Genomic DNA, 22,049 nt, shown 5'->3' on the forward strand with positions numbered 1-22,049 from the left:
TTTCTACCTGAAGATCTTACGTGTTCTTAGATTAATTTGACTGCTTGCTTCAGTAGATGATTCCTGCATGCTGTATTGCACGTTGTTAATTTCTTTTTTTCCTTAGTGGTCTAATTGGTGTTGTACTAATTGATAAGTACTGCTTTGTATATGGTAGTTCTTTTGTGTTGTCATATGCCATTATTGGGAAGTCAAGTTCTTATATCTTCATACACTTAAGTATATATATGCTACACTATGTACCCTTATGATGTGTAATGATTGTGATGATTAAGCAATGTCTTTTTTTTTTCTTTTTTTTTTTTTTCTCTCTGAGATAAAGAGCATTGCTATTGCAAAACTACTTTTTAAATCCATGAGGTCAGTTTGATGCTCCTCTTTCTGGAATGCCTTCTCTGTTCTTCTGCTATTAAAGGTGTTTATGCTTACTGATTAGGCTAAAGCTAACAACAAACAAATTATCTTTTTCTTACCAATATCCTTTTTCACTGTCCGTTCTCTTAAACACTGAAATTTATAATACCTTTTTTTTTCTTTTTTTTTTTTTTTTTTACAGAGCATGAAGGGAAAAAGTAAAAGTAGTCATGATCTACTGAAGGATGATCCACATCTAAGCTCAGTTCCTGCTGTCAAAAGGTTGATATGTGATTTTCTAATTTCCAGGACAGATTTATTTTCAGGATGTTAGACCTGATTAGCATTATGTATACTCATTGTTTGTCTGTTACTCTTTAAGAAATTAAGAATGGTAATGCTGGATAAGACCAAATGTTCCTCTAACCCACTATGCTGTCACCAACATTCACCATCAGTGGATGCCTAGCAAAGAATAAAAGTAGGGCAAGCATGTTTACCTGAGTAGTCTCTCAGCCTCCATCTACTTTCAGCACAGGGGACTGTCAGAGTTTGATGTGATTCACCTGTGTAGTAATCCTTAATAGAGCTCTTGTCAAAGTACTTATTCAATCTCTTGTAATATTGTTTATATTCACACCCTCCTGTCTGCTCTAGGAAGAAGTACCTCCCCTTTTTGTTCTGAACCTGGCTGCCACTGGCATCATTTGATAAATTCTAACTCTTAACACTGGACGACAGAGTGAGCAGTCAGTCCCTTTATACCTCTCTTTACTACAATCCCTTCTTAAGCCATCTCTTCTAGCCTAAACTTTTAAAGCCTACTCAACTTTTCCTCACAGAGAAGTTGTTCTGTACCTGTGGTTATTCTTGTTGCTTTTCCCAACCCTGGTTCTGTTCTAAAATATCTTTTATTTTTTTCCCCCCAAATCTAAACAACTTATTAAAAATGAGGTGAATCATAAATCTGTAAGCGTGCATAAAGATGATCTCTGTTTTCGTCTCAATTTAATACTTAATACCTGATTTGCTTTTTTAACCACTGTTGAGTATTGAGCTGAGACAATTCCATGACAATGTATCCGCTACAAGAATTTGCTTACCATAGAATCATAGAATGGTTTGGGTTGGAAGGGACCTTTAAAGGTCATCTAGTCTAAACCCCTGCAATGACCACAAATATCAGCTAGATCAGGTTGCTGAGAGCCCTGTCCAACCTGACCTTGAGTGTTTCCAGGCATGGGGCATCTACCACCTCTCTGGGCAACCTGTTCCAGTGTTTCACCACCCTCACTGTAAAAAATTTCTTTCTCATATCTAATCTGAATCTACCCTCTTTTAGTTTAAAACCATTACCCCTTGTCCTATTGCTATAGGCCCTACTAAACAGTCTGTCTCCATCCTTCTTATAAGACCCCTTTTAGTGCTGAAAGGCTGCAATAAGGTCTCCCTGGAGCCTTCTCTTCTCCAGGCTGAACAACCCCAACTCTCTCAGCCTGTCCTCACAGGGGAGGTGTTCCAGCCCTCCGATCATTTTTGTGGCCCTCCTCTGGACCTGCTCCAGCAGGTCCATGTCCTTCCTGTACTGAGGACTCCAGAGCTGGACGCAGTACTCCAGGTGGGGTCTTACCAAAGTGGAGTAGAGGGGCAGAATCACCTCCCTCGACCTGCTGGTCACCCTGTTTTTGTTGCAGCCCAGGATATGGTTGGCTTTTTGGACTGCAAGCGCACATTGCCAGCTCATGTCCAGCTTTTCATCCACCAGCACCCCCAAGTCCTTTTACACAGGGCTGCCCTCAATCCCTTCATCCCCCAGCCTGTATTGATACCAGGGCTTGCCCTGACCCAGGTGCAGGACCTTGCACTTGGTCTTGTTGAACCGTCTGAGGTTCTCATGGGCCCACTTCTCCAGCTTGTCCAGGACATTCTGACTCTGGATGTCATTCTGTCCCTCAGGCATGTCTACTGAACCACTCAGCTTTGTGTCAGCTGCAGATTTGCAGAGGGTACACTCAATCCCACTGTCTATGTAATTTATAAAGATACTAAACAGTACTGGTCCCAGTACAGACTGCTGAGAGACACATCAGGATTAATGATGGTCAGCTGAGAGCTCCTTGTTCTGTATATAGGACTCTTTCCTCATGTGCATAGCTTTCCTTCATCTGCTTCAGATTGCATGTATCATTTTATTGTCTCATCATTCAGGTCCTTCTGCAATTCTTCAGTGTGCTCTTGGCTTTACTATCCTGAGTAACTTAGCAGTATCAAAAAACTCAGTGACCTGGCTCTGTTTTGTTACTGAGCTCACTGAACAGCTTAAGCCCCAACACAGACTACTGTGGATATACACTAGTGATCTTCTTCCATTGCAAGAAGTGATTGTTTGCTTCTGACTTTTGTTTCCTGTCTTTTAACCATCTATTCATTCCTGCATGGACTTTCCCATCACCCCAGGACTATTTAGTTTCCTTAAAAACCTTTGGTTAGAGATTCTGTGTGACTCCAAATACATCAGAGATCATCCATGACCACATGTAGCCCCTTTAAAACACTCCCAGATGTTGGTAAGGCAGTTCCCTTTATAGCCATGTCAAAATCCCAGGTAGGTCATTTTACCTCTTACTGTGGCTTCTACTTGTTCAGGACTGACATCAGAATTACAGACCTGGATGCATTTTGAATATTTTAATACTTGTAGATGTGTTTGTTGTAATTATAATCTTCTATTAAGGAGTACTTCCACATGGAGTTTTCTGGATTAATTTTTTAAACTGAATTAATGTTGTTGATTCTGACAAATTTACAGTCTCTTTGATGACCTTGATTACTTATTGATCACTTAGAGCGCACCTCAAAGCCTTGAATTTGGGAACTCCTTTAATATTCCTTGCTTTGTTTCTCTAACATAACTTCTTCTTTAGATTGTGGGATGTAAAAATTTTCAAAGGTCTTTATTAATAGTTAGTGACAATTAACAATGGATATGTTAGCCTTAGTATAGTCAAATAGATTGATTTTTTTAATGCACTAAACTGTAGCTGTATAACTGAAAATTTTTATGTTATTCTTAGTTATCAGTATAGTGCATGTTGAACATGCCTATATAAAGAAGACTTTGCAAAATATACGCTATTTGCAATGAAAAGCTAGAAATTCTTTGATATATGAGATCAGAAATGTCCATCTTAAGTGAGTTTTGTTCATTTTTTTTCTTTTAACTGTATACATGTTGCGAGATGGAGTGGTTTGGACTGCCTAAAGAATCACCTTCAAGGGTATTAGCAAAAATGATTTAATAGGAATTTATAAAAGCGTGACCTCACAGAATTCGATGACAAGGTTCACTCCATTACTTAACACATGGATGAAACGTATAAAGGAAAATTAAGTTAGAATCAAACTAAGATTATGTATACAGAGACCGAAGACATAATAGGGTAAAAGAGAAACATACAAAGGAAGATCAAGTTAGATTTGATTCCTTGTGATTTGTATAAGCTCAGGAGTGTAAAAAGGTAGGGGAGACCCTCCTGTTGAGTCACGAGGTTCAGAGAAGACCCCCTTGCTTTCTAAACTCCTGCGGAGTCGTAAGTGCAGCTGGATCAACTCCTAGTCCCAGACTTGGGCAACGGTTTGTGTCTAGAGGGATTATAATAGCAGCTGAGATTCATTCACAGTTTAATAAAATTCATGGCAGTGACTTATGTATAGGTTAATCTACCTGCTATAGAATATTCAGGTTGGTACACGCAGACATGCACAAAGACACTAAGAGATATGCATAAGAAACTAAAAGAGGTATACCTGTTAAAAATTTTCCTTGAGTTCAGTGAAAATATTCATGTCACATGCTTCGGCATCTTTCTCAACAGGCAAAGGGTTGAGCCTCAAGGAGCAAAGGGTATCAGCCCAGGTCCTGTCAGCTTTTGGCGACAGACCTCTGATTTTGCAAACTGAAGAGTTTGTGAGCTCTGAGAGGCGTCCCACTAAGAGGGAGATGGGGGTCGCAGCCCGCTGTGGTCAAGGAGAGCTCAGAGGGTCTCACCTAGTACTGCTGTTTATAGGTTCGTGAGATGATTGGCTTTAGTCATCAGCAGATTACTGGGATTCCAGTAGCACTGGTACCGTTTCACATGAGCTGCGATTCAGATAAGGAAGGCTTCAAGACTGTCAGAGAATGACTTAAGATTTAGAGATGGGATGTTCCAAGGCTGTCAGGAGAGGACTGAGATAATGTTCCAAGGCTGTCAGGAAATGACGAATAATGCCTACTCCTGTCCCCAGCCTCTGCCAGGCAGCAGGAGTCCTTGGTACAGTCAGTGCAGCTCCCTGCAGGAGTTCCTGGTACGTTCAAGGGATGCTTAACTGCCCAACTCATTACACTTATGCTAAGGCCTAGCGAGACTCCCTGAATTCATAGATGGGCCCAGAGAGGGAAGGAGGTGCACCACCACAATACATTAGTGTTTTGTCTGGATAGTTGAAGATATGGTTAGAATTTATCTATTGTATGAAAGTCTGTGGTTTTATCCTGTGTTTTTAAACATTTCTAATTAGAAAGGATTATGACAGTCAAATGATAGAAAATACTATTAATTGATACTTTTAAGATGAATGTGAATATGATATAAATGACTAGGTTGACTAAAATTTCAAGTAGCTAACCAAAGAAATTTTTTTTATTTAAGACCTAGGGTTTTTAAACAGTATTTTAAATGTCTTCTGGTACTTCAAAGTAGTTATGATTATTTTTCTTCTTTTAGTGAAGCAGCAAGTGAAGAAAGGGATTTGAGTGAGGTAAGTAACTTTTTTTTACAAATAAGTCTCTGGTTTTTACTGTGTATGAATCAGATTTTCTTAGGGGAGCAAATGCTACATTAGAGGTTTTTGAAAACTAGCTCAAGTCAGATTTCCAGAAAAAGGCTGGATGCCCTTTCAGAGCTCTAAGGTTTGGCCATTGTGAACATTCACAGTAGGGTGGAATTACTGCTGCATACTACCTACTGCATTTTATAAAAACTGCTTACCAGATATTTTGGTCAGTAGATTAGGTATATGGGAGGTTATGTACCACAGAGTGACAAACCATTAATAAAAGCCTGGAAATTGCCACTAAAAATTTAAGTTTGTCATAAATAATGGTATAACTCCAATGTCTGAGGGGAAATCTGTATATGATTGAGAGTCCTGTTGGAAAGATTTATTCAAGGAAACAAAATTCCAGTGAACATTTATCAGTTAAATTGTATTGATGAAGACTGACACCTATGAATGACAGAAAATCCAAATAACCAAGCAATAATTCAACCAAACATGTATGCTATTTTAATTACAAGGAGATTGTCATACATGGTTCAGAGTAAGGATGCTAGCTGAAGTAAGTCTTTGCCTCCAGCCATAGGTCATGGGGGTACCCCTCTGAGTTGCTGTTGAGACAAGGATGTAATATTTAACTAGGAATGTAATCTCCCACTCCTCAAAGTGAATCCTGAGAAGTACTATTTTCCATACCTATCTACCATGCACAGGTACTGCATGGTTAGTTGATGCACTGTGGAAGTGAAGGAAAGACACAATCTATGCCATTCCTGTGCTTAAAAAAAGAAAATTCTGCTTCCGCCCTGTTTCTTGTTGTTTTTTCCACAAAGCATAGTATAATTTCCTGTTCTTGGACTATTCTCCTTTGTAATTCATGCTGTGCAGAAGCATTTAAGTGTTAAAAAGGTTCTGAGAATGGTATTTAATTAATAATTCTTCAGATGTTCAAATAACCCGTTGTTAAGTGAACTGGATTCAAGGACTATAGAACAGGGACATGTTAGGTATTTTTATTTTTCAGCCTAGTTAATATGAATGCTGTTATAATAATATAATGAAGTAGGAAATCGGAGGGCTTTTTTTCCTCCTTCAGGTGGTCTCCTTAGATTTCATTTCATGGAAAGATCACACCTAGAATCTAGCATTTCAGGAAGTTACCTGGGCCTTGTAAAGTGGTACTAGTATTTTATCATCTCTCTTGGATTTATTTCAGTTAACACATCACAGGATCACTTTCGCATTTACATGGCTGCAACACGTCAGTAGTTTTATAGCCATCCTATGAGCAAGTAATTCTTCTAAATCTCCCTACCTCCCCCAAATAACAAGTCCCTAGCGTGTAAGAGAAATTCTTGTTATTATTCCCTGAGTGTCTAATGTTGCTGTTCATGCTATTAAATATCATCTTGTTTCTCTTACTGCAGTTCTCAAGGTCATAGATTTCATGCTTTGAGAGTCATCCTTTCTATTAACAATACCTCATCGCTATTTGTTAAACGCCTTTTTGTGCCTAAGTCATTAATGAAAACATTATATGAAATATGTTCACAAGACTGAAAATTTTTTTCCCACCAGTGACATTTCTCCATTTCCCCTTTCTGCATAACTTGTTTTTCTCTCCCTATTTTTCAGTTAGTTACTGAACAGTTTCGTGTAGTACTATGGATAGATAAACCTTGATATCCACCACCCAATTCAATAATCTTCTCAGATGGCTAAATCGTATTACATACAGTAGCCATTAGTCATTCTGACACAAAATTTTTCATTACATTTTTATTTCCAGAGCAAAGAGAAGAATAGGGCAATTCCACCCAGCTAACAACAAAAACTAGTACAGCTTCCAGGCAGGCATTTTTGCATTTCTGTGTCACTAGGGGAACACCATCATCCAACTGAGCATCTGCTTCCCTCCTGAGTTGTCATGTAGCCTGCTCTGGGTGGAAATGTGTTAAATCTTTTAATTGGTAATGAGACTTTCGAAAAACAAGAGTTTAAAAGATACGAGGTCAGATGGTGTTAATGAAACAGGAGGGACTGAAGGAGAAGACTGGGCAGGAGAAAAGAGTAGAGTTGCAGGAGGGAGGAGGTTGAGGAGGAAGGTTATATCCTATTTTGTCAGTGTTTTTCTAGAAGAAAACTGGTGAAATCTTGTGCAGAGTGAAGGGAATGGAAGGTTTGGGAAGTAGAGGATTCAGCTGAGTTGGACAAGTTGAACCATTTTTTCACTCCCATTTTAAAATACCATCCATGGAACCCCCCTCCTATTACTCAGATTTCTGTAATTTTTAATTAGCTTACTAAGCAATTGTGATTTATCTAGAGTTGTCCATTTTTATTCTAGAAATTCTCCTATCCACCTCTCTGTGTTTGAGTGGAATGCTCTTACCTAAGCCCTAGCCAAATCTCCACCAGGAGTCTGTCTTTATCCTTGACTGTTAAACACCTTGAGCACAGCCCTGTCACGTTCCTTTTCTGGATTCTGCCCCCTGCCATCGAGGTCAGTTGTCATCCCATCTCCCTGACAATTTATCAAGTAAGCAAATCCTTCAGAAAGTTTAATTATCTTGGTCACATAACTTTCTGGGAAATTAAGTGAAATGCTGATACTGTTCCACTTCTCTCTATCCCCTATTTAAAAAGAACAGACAAAACCTGCACAACAACCTTTCTGTTATTTCATTGACAAAATACTCAGCTATTTTACAGTGCTGAATATTCACAGATTTTGTTTTTTATTTCTGACTGGTCTTCTCTTGTGTAAATCTAAAATCTAGGCAGGGTAGTCTCAAGATTCCTAAACAGTGAATCAAATACAACATCTGAAATCCAGCTCTTGATTTTTCTTTTCTGTTCCCAGAATTGTGCTTCTTGCTGCTTTTATTTTTCTCCCCTCTCCCCCTCCATGTTTATGGACATAGTCTTCATGCTCCTCTTCCTCTTACCTGTCAGTCACAGCCAGGACATGTATATTGTCTTTAGAATGTTCCTCTCCAAGTGCTGACATCCTGGCAGTCTTCTGGATACAGTACAGTCCTCTGGAATACCATTTCTAAGTCTCTCCTTCCTCTCTGTGTGGTTAAAATTACAATCATGTAGCATCTTATGCTTTATCTTTAGCTACTTAACATCACTGCAAAATAAATAAAAAAAGATGTGCCATATAGTCTTTGAGCTGGCATCCTTCCATTAAGTTTCATGCAGGCTTCCTTCTTCACAGGAGGAGGTAGTCAACCTTAGATCCCTTGGTCTAGTCAGGCTTCTTCATTACTGAGAGGAATGACTTCTCCCTCCAAACGTCTCTGAACCAAGATGGTTTATCCCCTTTTGGCTTCCTCTGCTAGGCCTGGAAACATACTACCACTGTAGCAAGTTGGGATGATTGATTCCACAGGTTTTCACAGCCTCTTCTGATTGATGTGGTATTTCTAAATTCTGTCATGGGGACTGATGAGCAAACCTCTTCCATCTCATCATGACTGTGGTACAGCCCTGTGGCAGGAAGTTTTAAATAAGTTTTGTTTTTCTTTTAGTGGAAAAAGAAGGAAATGTTTAATGTATTGCCTTGATGAAATTTTGGATTCATGAACAGTGACCAGACTAATACCACATTGCTATGAGGTCTTCTGCAGACCTGTAAGGGTTTACAATCTAGAATAGACTGTTAGATTTTTAAGTCGTACAAAAATTATCATATTTCTAATTTTTTGTTCCCTCTGTAGCAAATAAGGAGATATTTGTTTGAAAAGTTTGCTTTGAAATGAAGTATTTTTCTTTTTTTTTTTTTTTGTAAGGGTTTATCTTTGTAAGAAAACCTTTCCATATTCAACATTCTGTAGTAAAAAAAAAAAAGCTAAAGGAGAAGTTTTATCATTTTAAATCAATAAAGGAGGAAGAAGAACATGATGAAGACGCTGATAGTGTAGAAGGTGAAGCTGCTAGCAATGAGAGATTTCAAATAAAAGAACGCATTGCCAAGAAGTTGAAAAATGATACAAATGAAAATGCTAAACAGCAACTTCAAGAGGAAGAAACTAAGACAGGAAAGAAAACAACTAGTCGCAGGTAAGTATTGTGCCTTTTTTTCTTTTTTTTTTTTCTTTTAATTTCCTTCAGCTTGTTTATAGTTAGGTTTTCTGCTCAATTCCAGTTTTGCAGTTACTACATTGCTAGGTTAGTATTACATTAAAATTATTCCCCCCCTGCCTGCCTCCAACTGTGGAAGATGAAATTGCCTATTGGTTTCTCATTTCTTAGTTTCATTTTGCAGTTTGAGCCAGTTAAGTTACATTTTGTTATGTTGAGCAGTTATTGATACCTTGTATGGGAGTTTTATTTTTCCCTGTGAGTTATAATTGAAGAGTATTTATATGTATTTATCATGCTTTACTTTGTCTTTCTACACAGTTGTAAGATTGAGTTTTGTAGCTTCTTTGTCTGTGATAACACATGGTGGTCATCCAACACTGAGAATTACAGGAAGTAAAGGCTTCCTAGTCATCCATTAAAGTCTGGTTTAACAGCGTAGTCATTCTTGTAGTGTACCAGTTTTTCAACACTGCAATTGATACCTCAGAGAGTTGGAATATGTCTGTATTTAGTAGCGTAACACTGTATTCAAATTATTAAACTAGCTCTAGACAAATTATTATGTTTCTGTAGCAGTATTCAGCGCTTTACAGACATAAAACATAGGTTTCAGTCATGTAATATAGTTGTGCCAGCCTTTGTGAACATCTGTACTGATTAGTGCTGAATTTTCAATGAGTTAATTTGTTACTCATTTGTGAGTAACCTTGTGTCTTGGCAGTCTTTCTTCCAGAGCTGGCTTGGGAATTTCTGCCTGATGACATTTATATTGCATAAAAACATTTGTCATGTATGCAAGTGATGTGTAGTGGACCTGATGGCAAACTTACTAGGAATTATTGTCCAGTATTTCAATAAACATGGGCTCCAGAAGTTACTGAACAATGAAGTCTTCACAGTTTTATAGTTCAATATGAAAATCTACTTATTCAGTGAAACTTACAGGGGGGTAGGAGGAGGAAGCATCAAAAAAGTAATTTAGATTTTGTATTTCATCTGTCAAATCTTGCAGAAACATTCTACTGAAGCGATTTCCTGACTGCAGAAAGAAGTAGTGCCTGGTTTTCAGTACTCTGCCATCAGTGATTGATTAATCCCACACCCTACTAATGTTTGCAGTATTACCCATAATATTCCCCAATACAGAATAAGTATAAGCTTCTCGGGGTCAATGAACTGTTCTTGATAATGGAGATTGGACAAATACAGTGTTAGATCAATGTATCGGGCAGCAGAGGCAATGATTCAGAAATTTAAAAGTTCGCCAAGAAAAGGTTTTTCTGAAAACGTACTTTCAAGTACATGGCAGCCAAATAACATCTTTAGAATAGCAAAAGATGTTGGATTCTGTATGTACTTACTACCTACGTATCTGTCCACAACCTGTCTACCAATCTGTTTAACTGTCGGCTGGGTTTTACAGGGATGGCTGCTAGAAAGAAATTTGCTTAAGGTAGCATTAAGGGAACAGAAAGCTAGACCATAGCCTTGGGAAAGAGACAGTCTATGCCCAAGCTTGCATGACATTTTATCACATTTTGAGAGACATTTGTGTAGGCATCCTATAAGCTGCTGGCTCTCCATATGGATGGTCAATGTGCTGTGTTTGTGGTTATTGCACTCTTTCAGGGCAGTAGCAGTCGTCTTACTGCCAAATAGGTTATCTTAACTCAAAAGAGGGTTTTATCGGATGCATTTTTAGCAGTTGGGAGCCTTAGCCTTGGGAGACACTGCTTAGTCCAAGTAACATCGATTTCTAGACTTACTGTTTTACAAATAATTGCCTGGCATCATCTGGCATGAAAATCAAGGGCATGGGTATTGTTTGTTATAAATAAGGTTAGTAACTTTGAGGTCTGATGAGATAGTAAGATAAACATCATCAAGTTTCATTGTCTGGAATAATGATTTTTTTTGTAAGTGTACTGGAGAAGATTGATAATATTCTCATGTGACTTCATCACCCACTGGAGTCGAAGTGTGTGTGGATCAGAGCAGACAGAGATGTGGGAGGTGCAAATACCAAACAAAAAGTTGGATCCACCATACATAGCTTGAAGGGTAATGTCTACTAACATATCAGAGGGCCAAGAAACATTTGATTTTGATCAGAATTGTTAATCTCATCAGATACTTAAATGTGCTAATAGAATAATTGAACTTCTAGAAGTATTTTTTCAGAGTACTGTCTTTTAACATGAATAACTTTTTCTAGAAATCTGTTCATTTGTATCAGTCCTGTTTCTTTTAATACCAATCCATTTGTGAAGTCAGAAGTTTGCACAACCATTTCAGAGAAACAATATGGAAACAATAGACATCTTTTCAAATTCATGGTACTCAGATCCGATACCACTTCTAAATGCAAACATACTTGGAGTGCTGAAATACTGAAGTTAATTTTAGTCATTTCAGTATGCATTTGAACCTTTTGTGTATGTTTTAAAAAATAATTCAAGACACTTTCCAATTGTGTATTAGACAGGAAACCTTGGGAAAAAGAATTTCCCACTCATTCTGGTAAGTAGTTAGAGATATTCCACAAGTCTGTTGTTTTTTATTAGAAGGTTTAAACCTAAACTTCAAAGTATAGAACAGCTGTTTACATGAAGGAGTGTATACAGATAGAAGAAGTGTTTGCCATCATTGCAATAGTAATCAAATCTATCAGCATTACATCGAGTTTGTAAAATGGCAGTGGTTTGAGGTGATCATCTGAAGGCTTCAGAGTAAACAGTCCTAGTTTGGTAATTGAAAGTACTGTTTTTACATTTATTTTCTCCCTGTAGATGGAGCTCGGGTGCTACATGTTACTGGTTACCAGCTTTTAAAAATCTTCACTGCTTCTTGGTTGCAAGACTGGCAGTGTGCGAGTAGCGTACAGTTGACTGTACAGTCAACAATTTCAGTTGTGTCCATATAATGGGCTATTAGATAGAAATATGAAATAGGTGTCTAGAATAGCTAAACTACTGAGGAGGAAAAGCTGACTTTTCTTTTGAGTAGTTAGCATCACTTGAATTTAACTCTATGGTTGTATTTTCTGTTGTATATTTTTCTCCTCATAATCCTATGAATTGCAGTTGATCACTAAGTAATCACATTTATTTTGGTTTATAAGCCATCGCTGACTACCATAAGGAGATGAATAGTAATAGTAGTAGTTACTACTGTTGTAATTAATAGTGACTATATTGCCACTCCTTTGCATTCCTAGTTTTTCTTACATGCATGTTGCTTATCATGGGTTAAATAAATCATCTCATGAAGCTTTAGACATCTACTGTGTGTGTATATATATAAGAAATTACTTGCTTCATCCTCAAAGCAGGAGTCTATAACACTTTTTAAGGTGTAATTCCTCTGACTTCTTTTTCTTCATTTGTTAGAAGGCAAGATGGAATAACTAGTTTACTGACAGATATCTGCACTTTGTCAAAGGAGTTGCATCCACACTGTCATTTTGTCATTTAGGCACAATGGTAATAAAAATAGCTGATAATGCTAGGCAGACATGCTCAAGTTCATGCTAAGTCCATTTCAGACCATGCAGTAAAAATTGCATATAGTTAAGATGCCATAACATTTTCTTAGCATCTGAATAAACATTGACGCACTGAGCATGCAAGATTGCTTTCCTAAAGTGCTGTCAGAGTGCTGTGATGTAGAACAGCCAAAGGTAATTTTATGTGTGATCTCATGGGAGTCTTTTAAAAGACCTTTAAATCAAAACTTCTTTTTCTCTTTGTAAATCTGCAACTGTTGTAAATGAAGAATTGGATATTTTTTTTTCATAAATTAATAATAATATATGGTAGAATATTTTGTTCTGAATGCATTTACTGTTCACTTGTTACCTTGTGCTTATAGTGCAGGCATTATAATAAAAAGAAAGAAAAATAATTTTGGAGACTCTCATCATTCTACAGTGGAAGAATGCTTGTCATTCTTGTAATTGTTGAAAATCTGTAACTTCTTTGTTATTTCTAACAGTTACATTTCTGTGCATCTGTGGAATGCATTCAAGGGGGCTGAGTGATGTCTCGTAAGTTTGCTGTCTATAATATATCTTCATTGCAAGGTGGCTGATGTCATTGCAAGGCTGCTGTCTGTAATCTTTGAAACACTGTGGAAATCCTCTCACTGGAGGATGTTGGAGATGTTGCACCCATTTTCAAGAAAAGCAGTCATCATAGGGATGATCCAGTTAGCCCCACTTTGGTCTGCAGCACGCTGCAGTATGCTGTACTTTCTCTTACTTCAACTACTTAAATTCTAATTGAGTCCTTTTCATCTTTTTGATAAACTGTACCCATTGAGTTCTTTCAGTGTTTCACACTAAAACATTTTTTCCAGTCCTCAAATCACTTTATGGCTTTTTTTGTTCCTTCTCCAATTTTGCAGCATTCCTTGAAGAACTTTGATCAGTAATCTCTTGCTAGCCTTACTAGTGCTATATACAGAGAGCAACTTTTTTTCTTACTGCCACCTCCCTGTTCATTCACACAGTGTCCACATCAACTCTTCTTACCAATATTCCATTGAGATTGCTTATCTTGCTAGGGCTTTCCAGATTGTTTTCAGTCATCACTCTCCAAGAACTAGTTTCCCATTTTGTACACTTATTCTGGTTTTTACTTCCTAAATTTTGGCAATTAGTTGTCCTTGGCTTTTGTTTTATTTAGCAAGCCCAAGTTACCCAGCAATCCTGGCAGGAGAATTTGCTACTGTCGCAGTCTGTGTGATTCACTAGTAGTGGATTTAGTACTGAGTTCCCTGAAGTGAAGAGATGTATTCCCTGTCAGTAGTTAATGTCTCATTGGCAACTATGTTAAGCAGTAACTTTGTAGCCTAACTCTTACTTAATGAAGATGTTCTTTTAGCTTGTTTTGTGTCGCTGATTTTTTTTTTAAGGACTTCCTTATTTGAAAGTACTAGGAAGCAAGATTTTCTCTGATTTCATATAATAAGAGGGGTCATTTGCGTTGACTCTAGAATTAGCCAAGTTAGCAACCAGTCAGGAACTCATGTTGAATTCTAAGAAACTCTCTGACAGCATTATGTCAGAATTGATACGCAATTCTGAAACCTTTTTGGTTTTGACTAGTATGCTTTTTCCGTGGAAAAGTTTCATTGGATTCTAGCTTGATTGAAATACTTTTTTGTGTATATGTAAGCCAGTACCAGATTTTTTTAAAAAAGAGACGTTGCCAATGAAATTTGTGTAAAATTCATTCAACTGTTGAGATGAACACAAGTAAACTGATTAGTTTTCATTTTTGGATATGTAATGAAACTAACTGCTTTAGCTGCAGCTCATTATAATAGAGACAAAACTATTGCCCTTTTATCGTGACCTCTTAACTTTGGATCCACAAGTCTTTGCTGAAGTCCATAAAGTGCCAGGTTTTAAATAATGGAAAACATCTGTTAGGTGTTAAAAGAATAAAAGAAAAAGAACACAAAACCAACCACAAACAAACTGTCAAGTGGAACCAAACAGAGATTGAAATCTATCACTAGATATACTATACTGCTACAAAGATTATTGCATGAGATTGCCTTAACATTTGCAGTCTTTCCTGCTCTTGTTTTTTTTCATACTATGGTACCTTGAGATCTTTGTTACTCTGCTGCCTACATTTTGAATTTAATTTTCTTAGAACTTTTGAATTCTTACATATTTACACGTGTTAAGATTAATGCTTGTGTTTCATCCAACAGTGGAAGCTTAATTGTAAATACTTTTATTTTATTCAAAATTATTCATTCTGTACTTAAAAAAAGACATGTTCACTCTGTGATTATGTTCCATTTGTATGGGTATTCTTTTAAAACTAGGAACCATTGATAGTTATAAACCAGCAAACCAGCTTATGTTGTTTCATTTTAACTTCCTTGAAGTGGGCCATTTTGTGCTCCACTGTAGTATGTCCAAACCTATTTTAAACAATTTAGTAGATTAAACTGAGAAATTCCAATTTTATGCAAAAGTAGCTATTTAATCATGTACTGAAATAGAGCAATTGCTAAGTGAGTAGTGACATGAAATTAGACTTTTTTCTATCTCTACTTTGCTAGATACAGGAGTATATTCGAAGTACATTGTCTTGATTTGAAAGCAGAGTGTGTAATGATGATTATATAACACACAACAAAGTTAGATATCTATCTGTGTAATACGCTGCTATAAAAAGGCAGCTATAGAGTTACAACACTTTTTGTTTGACTTCATTGTGTTCTATATAGCCTGTATTTCAATAGGATGGTAACTAGAGATCTGTAGTCTTTTCTTGTGGCAGGGGGAGAAAGTATTTTATGACCAAAAAACCCCCAATTTTCCTTCTGAATACTAATTTTTTCTTCAGTGCTTCCTTGTATTAAGATATTCTATGCTGTACTTTGCAAAACTACATTAAACATAAAACTTCCACTGAGTAGTCTCTAGCATTCATCACCCTGCCCTCTGAGTTCTGATTTTTAGGGGTAGTGTAATCACCATAACATTTTGGAAATTTTATTGGGTACTTAGCTAGAGTTTACCATCAGCATTCCCAGGGCTCCATCTGTTAGAGTACTATATGTTGTATATTCAAATATAGTCTAATATATAAAATATTTTAATATATAATATTAGAGTGGAAGCTAGATACTGAGAGGCCACCTATACATTCTTGACCTCATAGCTCTTGTGACTTGCAAGAGACTGAAAAGTGTTATGGAAGAATCCTATATACTGAAATTTTTGCATATAGAGGTCAAAGAATTTATGTGTTATCTTCTGTAATCTCACCTCCTTTTATGCAGTTTTGTCCCATAATATGCTGACGGAAAGGTCTGAAATTATTGTTTGGAATACTTCCCAGGAAGTTATTTTGCTCTTCAAAACTGCCCCACCACTTTTCTCAAGTAGGATGCAGCACCTATTTCATAATCCATAAAATTCTAACCAATATTTCTGGAAAAGTGCAAAAGATCGTATAATGCTGAATTTTAAGGGAGCGTGTAAGCAGCAAATCTTTCCTACTAGTTTCCTGTTTCAGTGCAGAATAGCAAAAAGTTCTCTTAAATCCTAACCTTTAGTGGCTTTTGTTACACTGAACATACTTACGACTGTTCTAAATATTCTACTGGTTGTTTTTCAGTAGTTAATGGATTTGGATTTCTATTTCTGCTCTTTCACTCTTAGCTTGAAATGTCATTTGAAAAGCTCTTTGGAGAAGCAGTACCTCTCTGATGGAAAGTACTAGGAATATGAAATCTGCTGATATACATACAGAGCAGTATGGCAGTATTTCAGTCTTCCTGTTTTCCTGTATCTTGATCGACCTGCGTCCAAGCAGAATTTCATTAGGTTAGTCATTTGCCTTAGATACAGTACATCATGAACACTAGCTGAATTAGACAATTTTGCTTGTTCATCATATGATTTCTTGAGAAGGTATTAATTCAAGCATGTGAACTTGGCTGCAAAGACCGGGCAAGGATGTAAGAGAAAGAATTTCTATATTATGCAGGTAGTAACTACCTAAGTATTTTCAGTGTATGTGAGGACAGTATTCTTTCACTAGAGGAGCACTTTGTGGGAATCTGGACAAGACTCAGCCTGAAAAAAGAGGTAAAGATTTTGGAGTATTAGCTGTGACGGAGGGATTAAGTTATTCCATTAATTATGAATTGACTTTACAGCATAAGAATACAGAAAGCTGCTGCCACATGTCATGATCAACACATTTTCCTGGTTTTACTCTCTAAGTGCTGGTGCTTCTACATACAATCCTTGCCACAAATACGCCAAACTCAGCTCAAACTGTGAGTTGTGACATGCTTTAAGTGGGGCACTACCTTTGGAGAATTTAGAGATTATGTCAGAAATTAAGTAGACAAAATAATGGTCTATGAAATATTATTATACAGCATAATACCTAGCTGACACTGAAAATGCATTGTACTGGTTCTGATTTACGCATGCCTCCTGTGGTTTGCAGGTAGAACTCTCTTGAATCCTAAATAATTTTAAGTCTGTGTTCCCTGAGAGAACATGTCTGTTGTGCTTTATTGCCACAGCTATGGTAAGCAGATGTGTGTGGGCTGGAGCTCCCTGATAGAAAAGGGAATTATTATTTTTTTTTCACCTGTGGTGTTGAGAAAAAGCACAGACACATATTGGTGGGAATTCATTGTCTAGATATCAAAAAACAGTGTGAATGGTGTTGGTGTAAGCAAGAGTGTCTGAAAGAAGGGAAATCATTTCTGAATCTTTTGTTTTGGTATTGATATCCTAACTTTGTAATGATAGCATACACCAACTCACCCACAGGTCATATAATATCTTACAGTCATACCTACCTACACGTCAGATGTTTGTTTTGATAGGCTTCCACATTAATTTTTGTGTGTTTTGTATGCTTTGAGTGACTTACCATGGTGTATAAATTCAATATGAATTTGAAACCAAAGTGCTAATTTATAAATTGCCATTTATGCACAGTCATATGGAAATTGCTCACTTCTGCAAATGTTTACATGACTCAATGATTCCAGTGAAACTATTAATGTAAGTAAAGGTTCATAGAAATAAGCCTGAGAACCACTGAAATTCCTTTGGTCTGGAATTTGACAATCATTGTATGGTATGAAGGATAAAGGAGAAGGAATATTTTGGCTAAAATGACAGGAAAAGTCCTTACCCTTGGGGTTAAGTAACTTTTTATTTTTTCATAAGGCTGTCTCAAGAGATTATCGCCTTCCTTTCCTGTCCCCTTGGCCACTTTTTTGTGATTTTTTCTGCAATTAGAGTATTACAGTTGCTAATGGAATTCCTTGTAAAATAGATCCCTTATACAATCCCAGTAAATCAAATTTTAAAAAGTCAGCTACAAAGCCAGAGCCAGAAGTAAGCTGTCAAAGATGAGACTTTTAAGCGAGTTTTAGTGCTGTGGAAAGTGTGCATGACCATCTGCCCACAGCACACTGCATAAAAGATACAGACATCAATCTTAGAGAGAAATGGAGATGGCATCTTGCTGGGACTAGAACCTTGAATGATACTTTTGTTTTAATCCTTGTATATTTTATCAACTCTTTTGGTTATTGGGATTTTTTTCGTCTTCTCAAGTAATATCATAGTACTAATGCTTTTAAAGTACACTTAATTGATATTTTCTTTGTTTTACATACTTTTCCTCAGTGCATGAGGGATCACTCGGTCTAATTTCATTTAAGGAAAGCAATAATATTTGATTTAGCTAAGTGTAATGTTCTAAATTTTATCTGTTCTTTAAAACTGTTGATCAGTTATTTTTTACTGATGAGGTTCTCTTTTTAATTATCTCAGAAAATTAAAACAATGATATTTTCCTCTGGTAAAAGTGAATCCTTAAGTTATCCATACATTTAAGAAGCTAGTGTGTTGCTTTTCATTTGCATTTTTGTATTTTGTTCAAGAAATTCAATATTTCAGACATATATAGCTGACATACAGGAAAGAAAGATTACTTCAGAATTGGTTTTAGAAATGCTTTATTTTTCTAAAGACGACCATTTACTTAGTGCTAAGGATTGCATGATTCATTTATTCTTTTCAAAATAATATAGATTTTTCTGTATTCTTTACCTTAATAACATTCATTGTAAAGAAAAAATAATCAGACATACTCTGTGTAGGGTTAATGATTGGCAGTAACTGAAAAGCAGACTATACTATATTAAACACAAACCCAGATTGTTTGGGCACGAAACTCAGAATCCCAGCACTGAGATTTTTCTTGGCTAAGCATCAAAGAGTGTTAATAGGTATAGTGTTAGCCTGGGACAAAGACAGGATTGTTACTGTGGTATATTTCATCCTGCTGCTACTTGGCAAGAGTCAGTTTATTTTTAGGTGAAGTTTGTGTGTGCATTTGTCTAGTCACCTGGAAAAAAGGATATGTAGATGACCCGTGAAAATGCAGTTAGCATGATGGAAGGTGAGAATGTGTAATCCTTATTATACAGCGAATTGTTAGTGCTATATTGTGGGTAAGATACCATTTCAAAGGGCTGGAGTGTTCTCAGTTGTTTAGCTAGCTGCACATGTGATTTTTTTTTTTTTTTTTTTTTTTGTGGTACCATAACAAGACGGATTTAACAGTGGTATAACTATGTACTTTTTAATTGCTAAATGTTCATGCTCCATTTCCCTTTCTTTGTTTCAGCAGAGTTGAGTAGCATGGGAAGAGACATTTTGAGGTTTTTGTTTCTATTATAGAACACATTCTTTGTAAATACAAGCAGTACATCTTAAAGTGGTACTGCAGTGAAGGATGACTACAGTCTGTTCAGTATTTTCTTTATTCATTACATCTGCTGTTTGTCTCTAGACAGTCAATTTGTGGTATAATTCAATATTTTTATTATTTTCCACTCCTTACTACAGAGCCAAATAGGTAATAGGTATTTTTAATATAGTGTAGAACAAGTGATGTTGGTTATCAGATTCTGGTTGTGGAATCTTTATAATTAATAATGTTCCATGAATAAAAAAAAGTGAAGTTGAATTCTTGCCTAAAAAGTTGTTAAGTTTTTGATGGTTAGTAGTTAATAGGAGTAGTTGGTAATAACAAAGTTTGGTAATAGTTTGGTAATAACAAAACAAAATAAATTACAAACTTTGTGAGCTGAGCAGATTTGATTTGGAAATCTTTCAGATGGTAAAGATAACTGCTGCTAAATTGTTTACTACATTTTTTTTACCTCCAAGATTGTAGCTACTGCACTGTCTTAGATAAAAAAACATATTTCATGTTGTTCTCCATCCTGTTTTATAACACTTAACATGCTGGTAATGTTCTGAGTACAGGGCTTCGCTGGGTTGTCTGCAAGTCCACCTATCATCTTTGCTGTCAAGTGGGATAATAGACTTTCCATCATATTTTGGGGGAAGAATCTTAACAAATTGTTGTCTTTCTAAGCCCTTTTTCTCTTCAGCCTGAAATATTCAATTTCTAGTGAAAGCATCATCAGCATTAGTGTTATCTTAGTGATGAGCTTAATGTAAATTCCTATCTAAATCAACAGTGGTATTCAAGGTTTCTTTTTAATTCCACTTTGGTTGACGGGGGAACTCAGCTGTCTTTGTCTGAAAGCTGTGCAGTGCAGGACAATTAACTTTTTCTTTTGCATCTTTTGTCTTTGTTGTTTAGGGTTGTTTTTGTTTTGGGTTTTTTTTTTTCCTGAAAGCACTCTTCCCCTTTCCTGTGTACTTTTTCCACAGGTATATAAGCAACCTTTCCAAAGCAAGCCACTGTACAGGACCTTTTCCAGAAGGACATTTTCTTTACTGCTGTATATGTACAGCAATATCATTTTCTGATTCTTTGCCACTAGCTGAATTTTAATCAACAAATTTTTAGTCTTTTTGCTACTGTTGTTAGGCTTCTACTCTGTTTTTATTCCACTGTCACTTTGTATTAACAGTTGGGCCTATTGAAAATCACTTACATTCCCATTTCCTTTGTCAATTTTTCATTTTCAGTTTTCTTTGCTAGCTGTTCTTCATAGCAGTTTACATTATTTGGGGGGGGGGGGGGAATTGCTGCCAGCAGTTTGTTATTAAATTAAATTCACTGCAAAATATTCATTCCGATTAAAAGATTTTTGCATAGTAAAATGGTGGTTATTTCATTTGTAATACATCAGCTTTTAAAAATAACTTTGAAATTTTTAAGTTAAATGTTGTCTGTCCTTAAGTACAAGAATAATTTGATTTTCTCTATAAAAATGTGTTCAATTTTGATGAATATGTTCATATATAGATAATTTAGCTTCTTAGTTTTATATTTTTCTCATATTTCTTCTGAATGTGGGCATAGAATATTTGAAGAAATTTTGAAGAATTTTTTTTACTGGTATGCTCATGTTTAAATCTGTTTTCTTTGAAAATGGTAAAGGAAATAATTTGAGAGGAACTTCATTAGCTAATGATGGTGGTTGAGTTTAGTCTGCTTCCTTTATTTTAAGGAGGCATTTTCATGGTTTTTCACAGATACATTTATATTATAGATTTTCAGCTGCATTGCTGCCTACATACTTCTGGTGGATATTGTATGAATCTTACAGATGTGATTTCAGGAATGCTATTTCAGATTAAATGTTTCTTCATAACACTGTTTCTAGCAATCAAATTCAGAATTCCATTGAAGGCATTTATTCTTCTAGCTTAACAGGCAGCTTGATATTTATATTTAAAAGCAAAAAAGCAGTGGTGTTTTCTAGAACTGCAAACCAGAATATACTATATTTACCCTCACTTTTCTGAGCAGATGCTTTGTAAAAGATGCGTTTTTACTCTTAGAAATATATTTGCTATGTTTAATATTTCTGTGGCGGGGGGGGGGGGGGGTAGAGGGTGGCAGGGAAGGAACAAACCAAACCCTGAGCATTGCGCTGTTCTTTTGGTCTTAATCTTTAACACTGTCAATCTTTAACATTGATGCTGAATGCATCATTGTGGACCATATTTATACGTTAGCATTCCTGGACTAAGTTCTGCAGTGAACTTTACAAATCCAGTCTTGCAGAAGTCTTTTAGTTGTTCTTTCTGATTTCTCGCATGATAATACTGTTTCCTCACAATTGTGAATTCCCAGAATGAGAAGGCTATAGTTGTGTTTTAAGTTGAAATTATATAGCAGATTCTATGGAAGTTAAAGCAATGTGTGTGTTCCGTTTCTCCCATAAATGGCCTAATTTTTGTTGTAAATGGTAGTAGTTGCAATTTCAGTCTGTGTTTTATTGATATTTTA

At 36.3% G+C, this 22,049-nt stretch overlaps 1 protein-coding gene across 7 annotated transcripts in view; it reads left to right on the top strand.

Annotated features, from left to right (window-relative positions):
- The window catches only part of CWC27 (CWC27 spliceosome associated cyclophilin), a 119,264-nt gene that overhangs the window by 9,383 nt on the left and 87,832 nt on the right, over positions 1 to 22,049 (top strand). For all 7 annotated transcript variants that reach the window (XR_012649009.1, XR_012649010.1, XR_012649012.1 and 4 more), the window contains exons 8-10: positions 557 to 636; positions 5,121 to 5,154; positions 9,065 to 9,240. Coding sequence is in view for 2 of the 7 variants with exons in the window: in XM_075020752.1 (XP_074876853.1) it covers positions 557 to 636; positions 5,121 to 5,154; positions 9,065 to 9,240 (290 nt within the window). In the remaining 5 variants the exon portion in view is untranslated. The remainder of the gene's footprint in view (positions 1 to 556; positions 637 to 5,120; positions 5,155 to 9,064; positions 9,241 to 22,049) is intronic.

This window comes from Buteo buteo, chromosome Z (assembly GCF_964188355.1).
Source record: "Buteo buteo chromosome Z, bButBut1.hap1.1, whole genome shotgun sequence".
Taxonomy (NCBI): domain Eukaryota; kingdom Metazoa; phylum Chordata; class Aves; order Accipitriformes; family Accipitridae; genus Buteo; species Buteo buteo.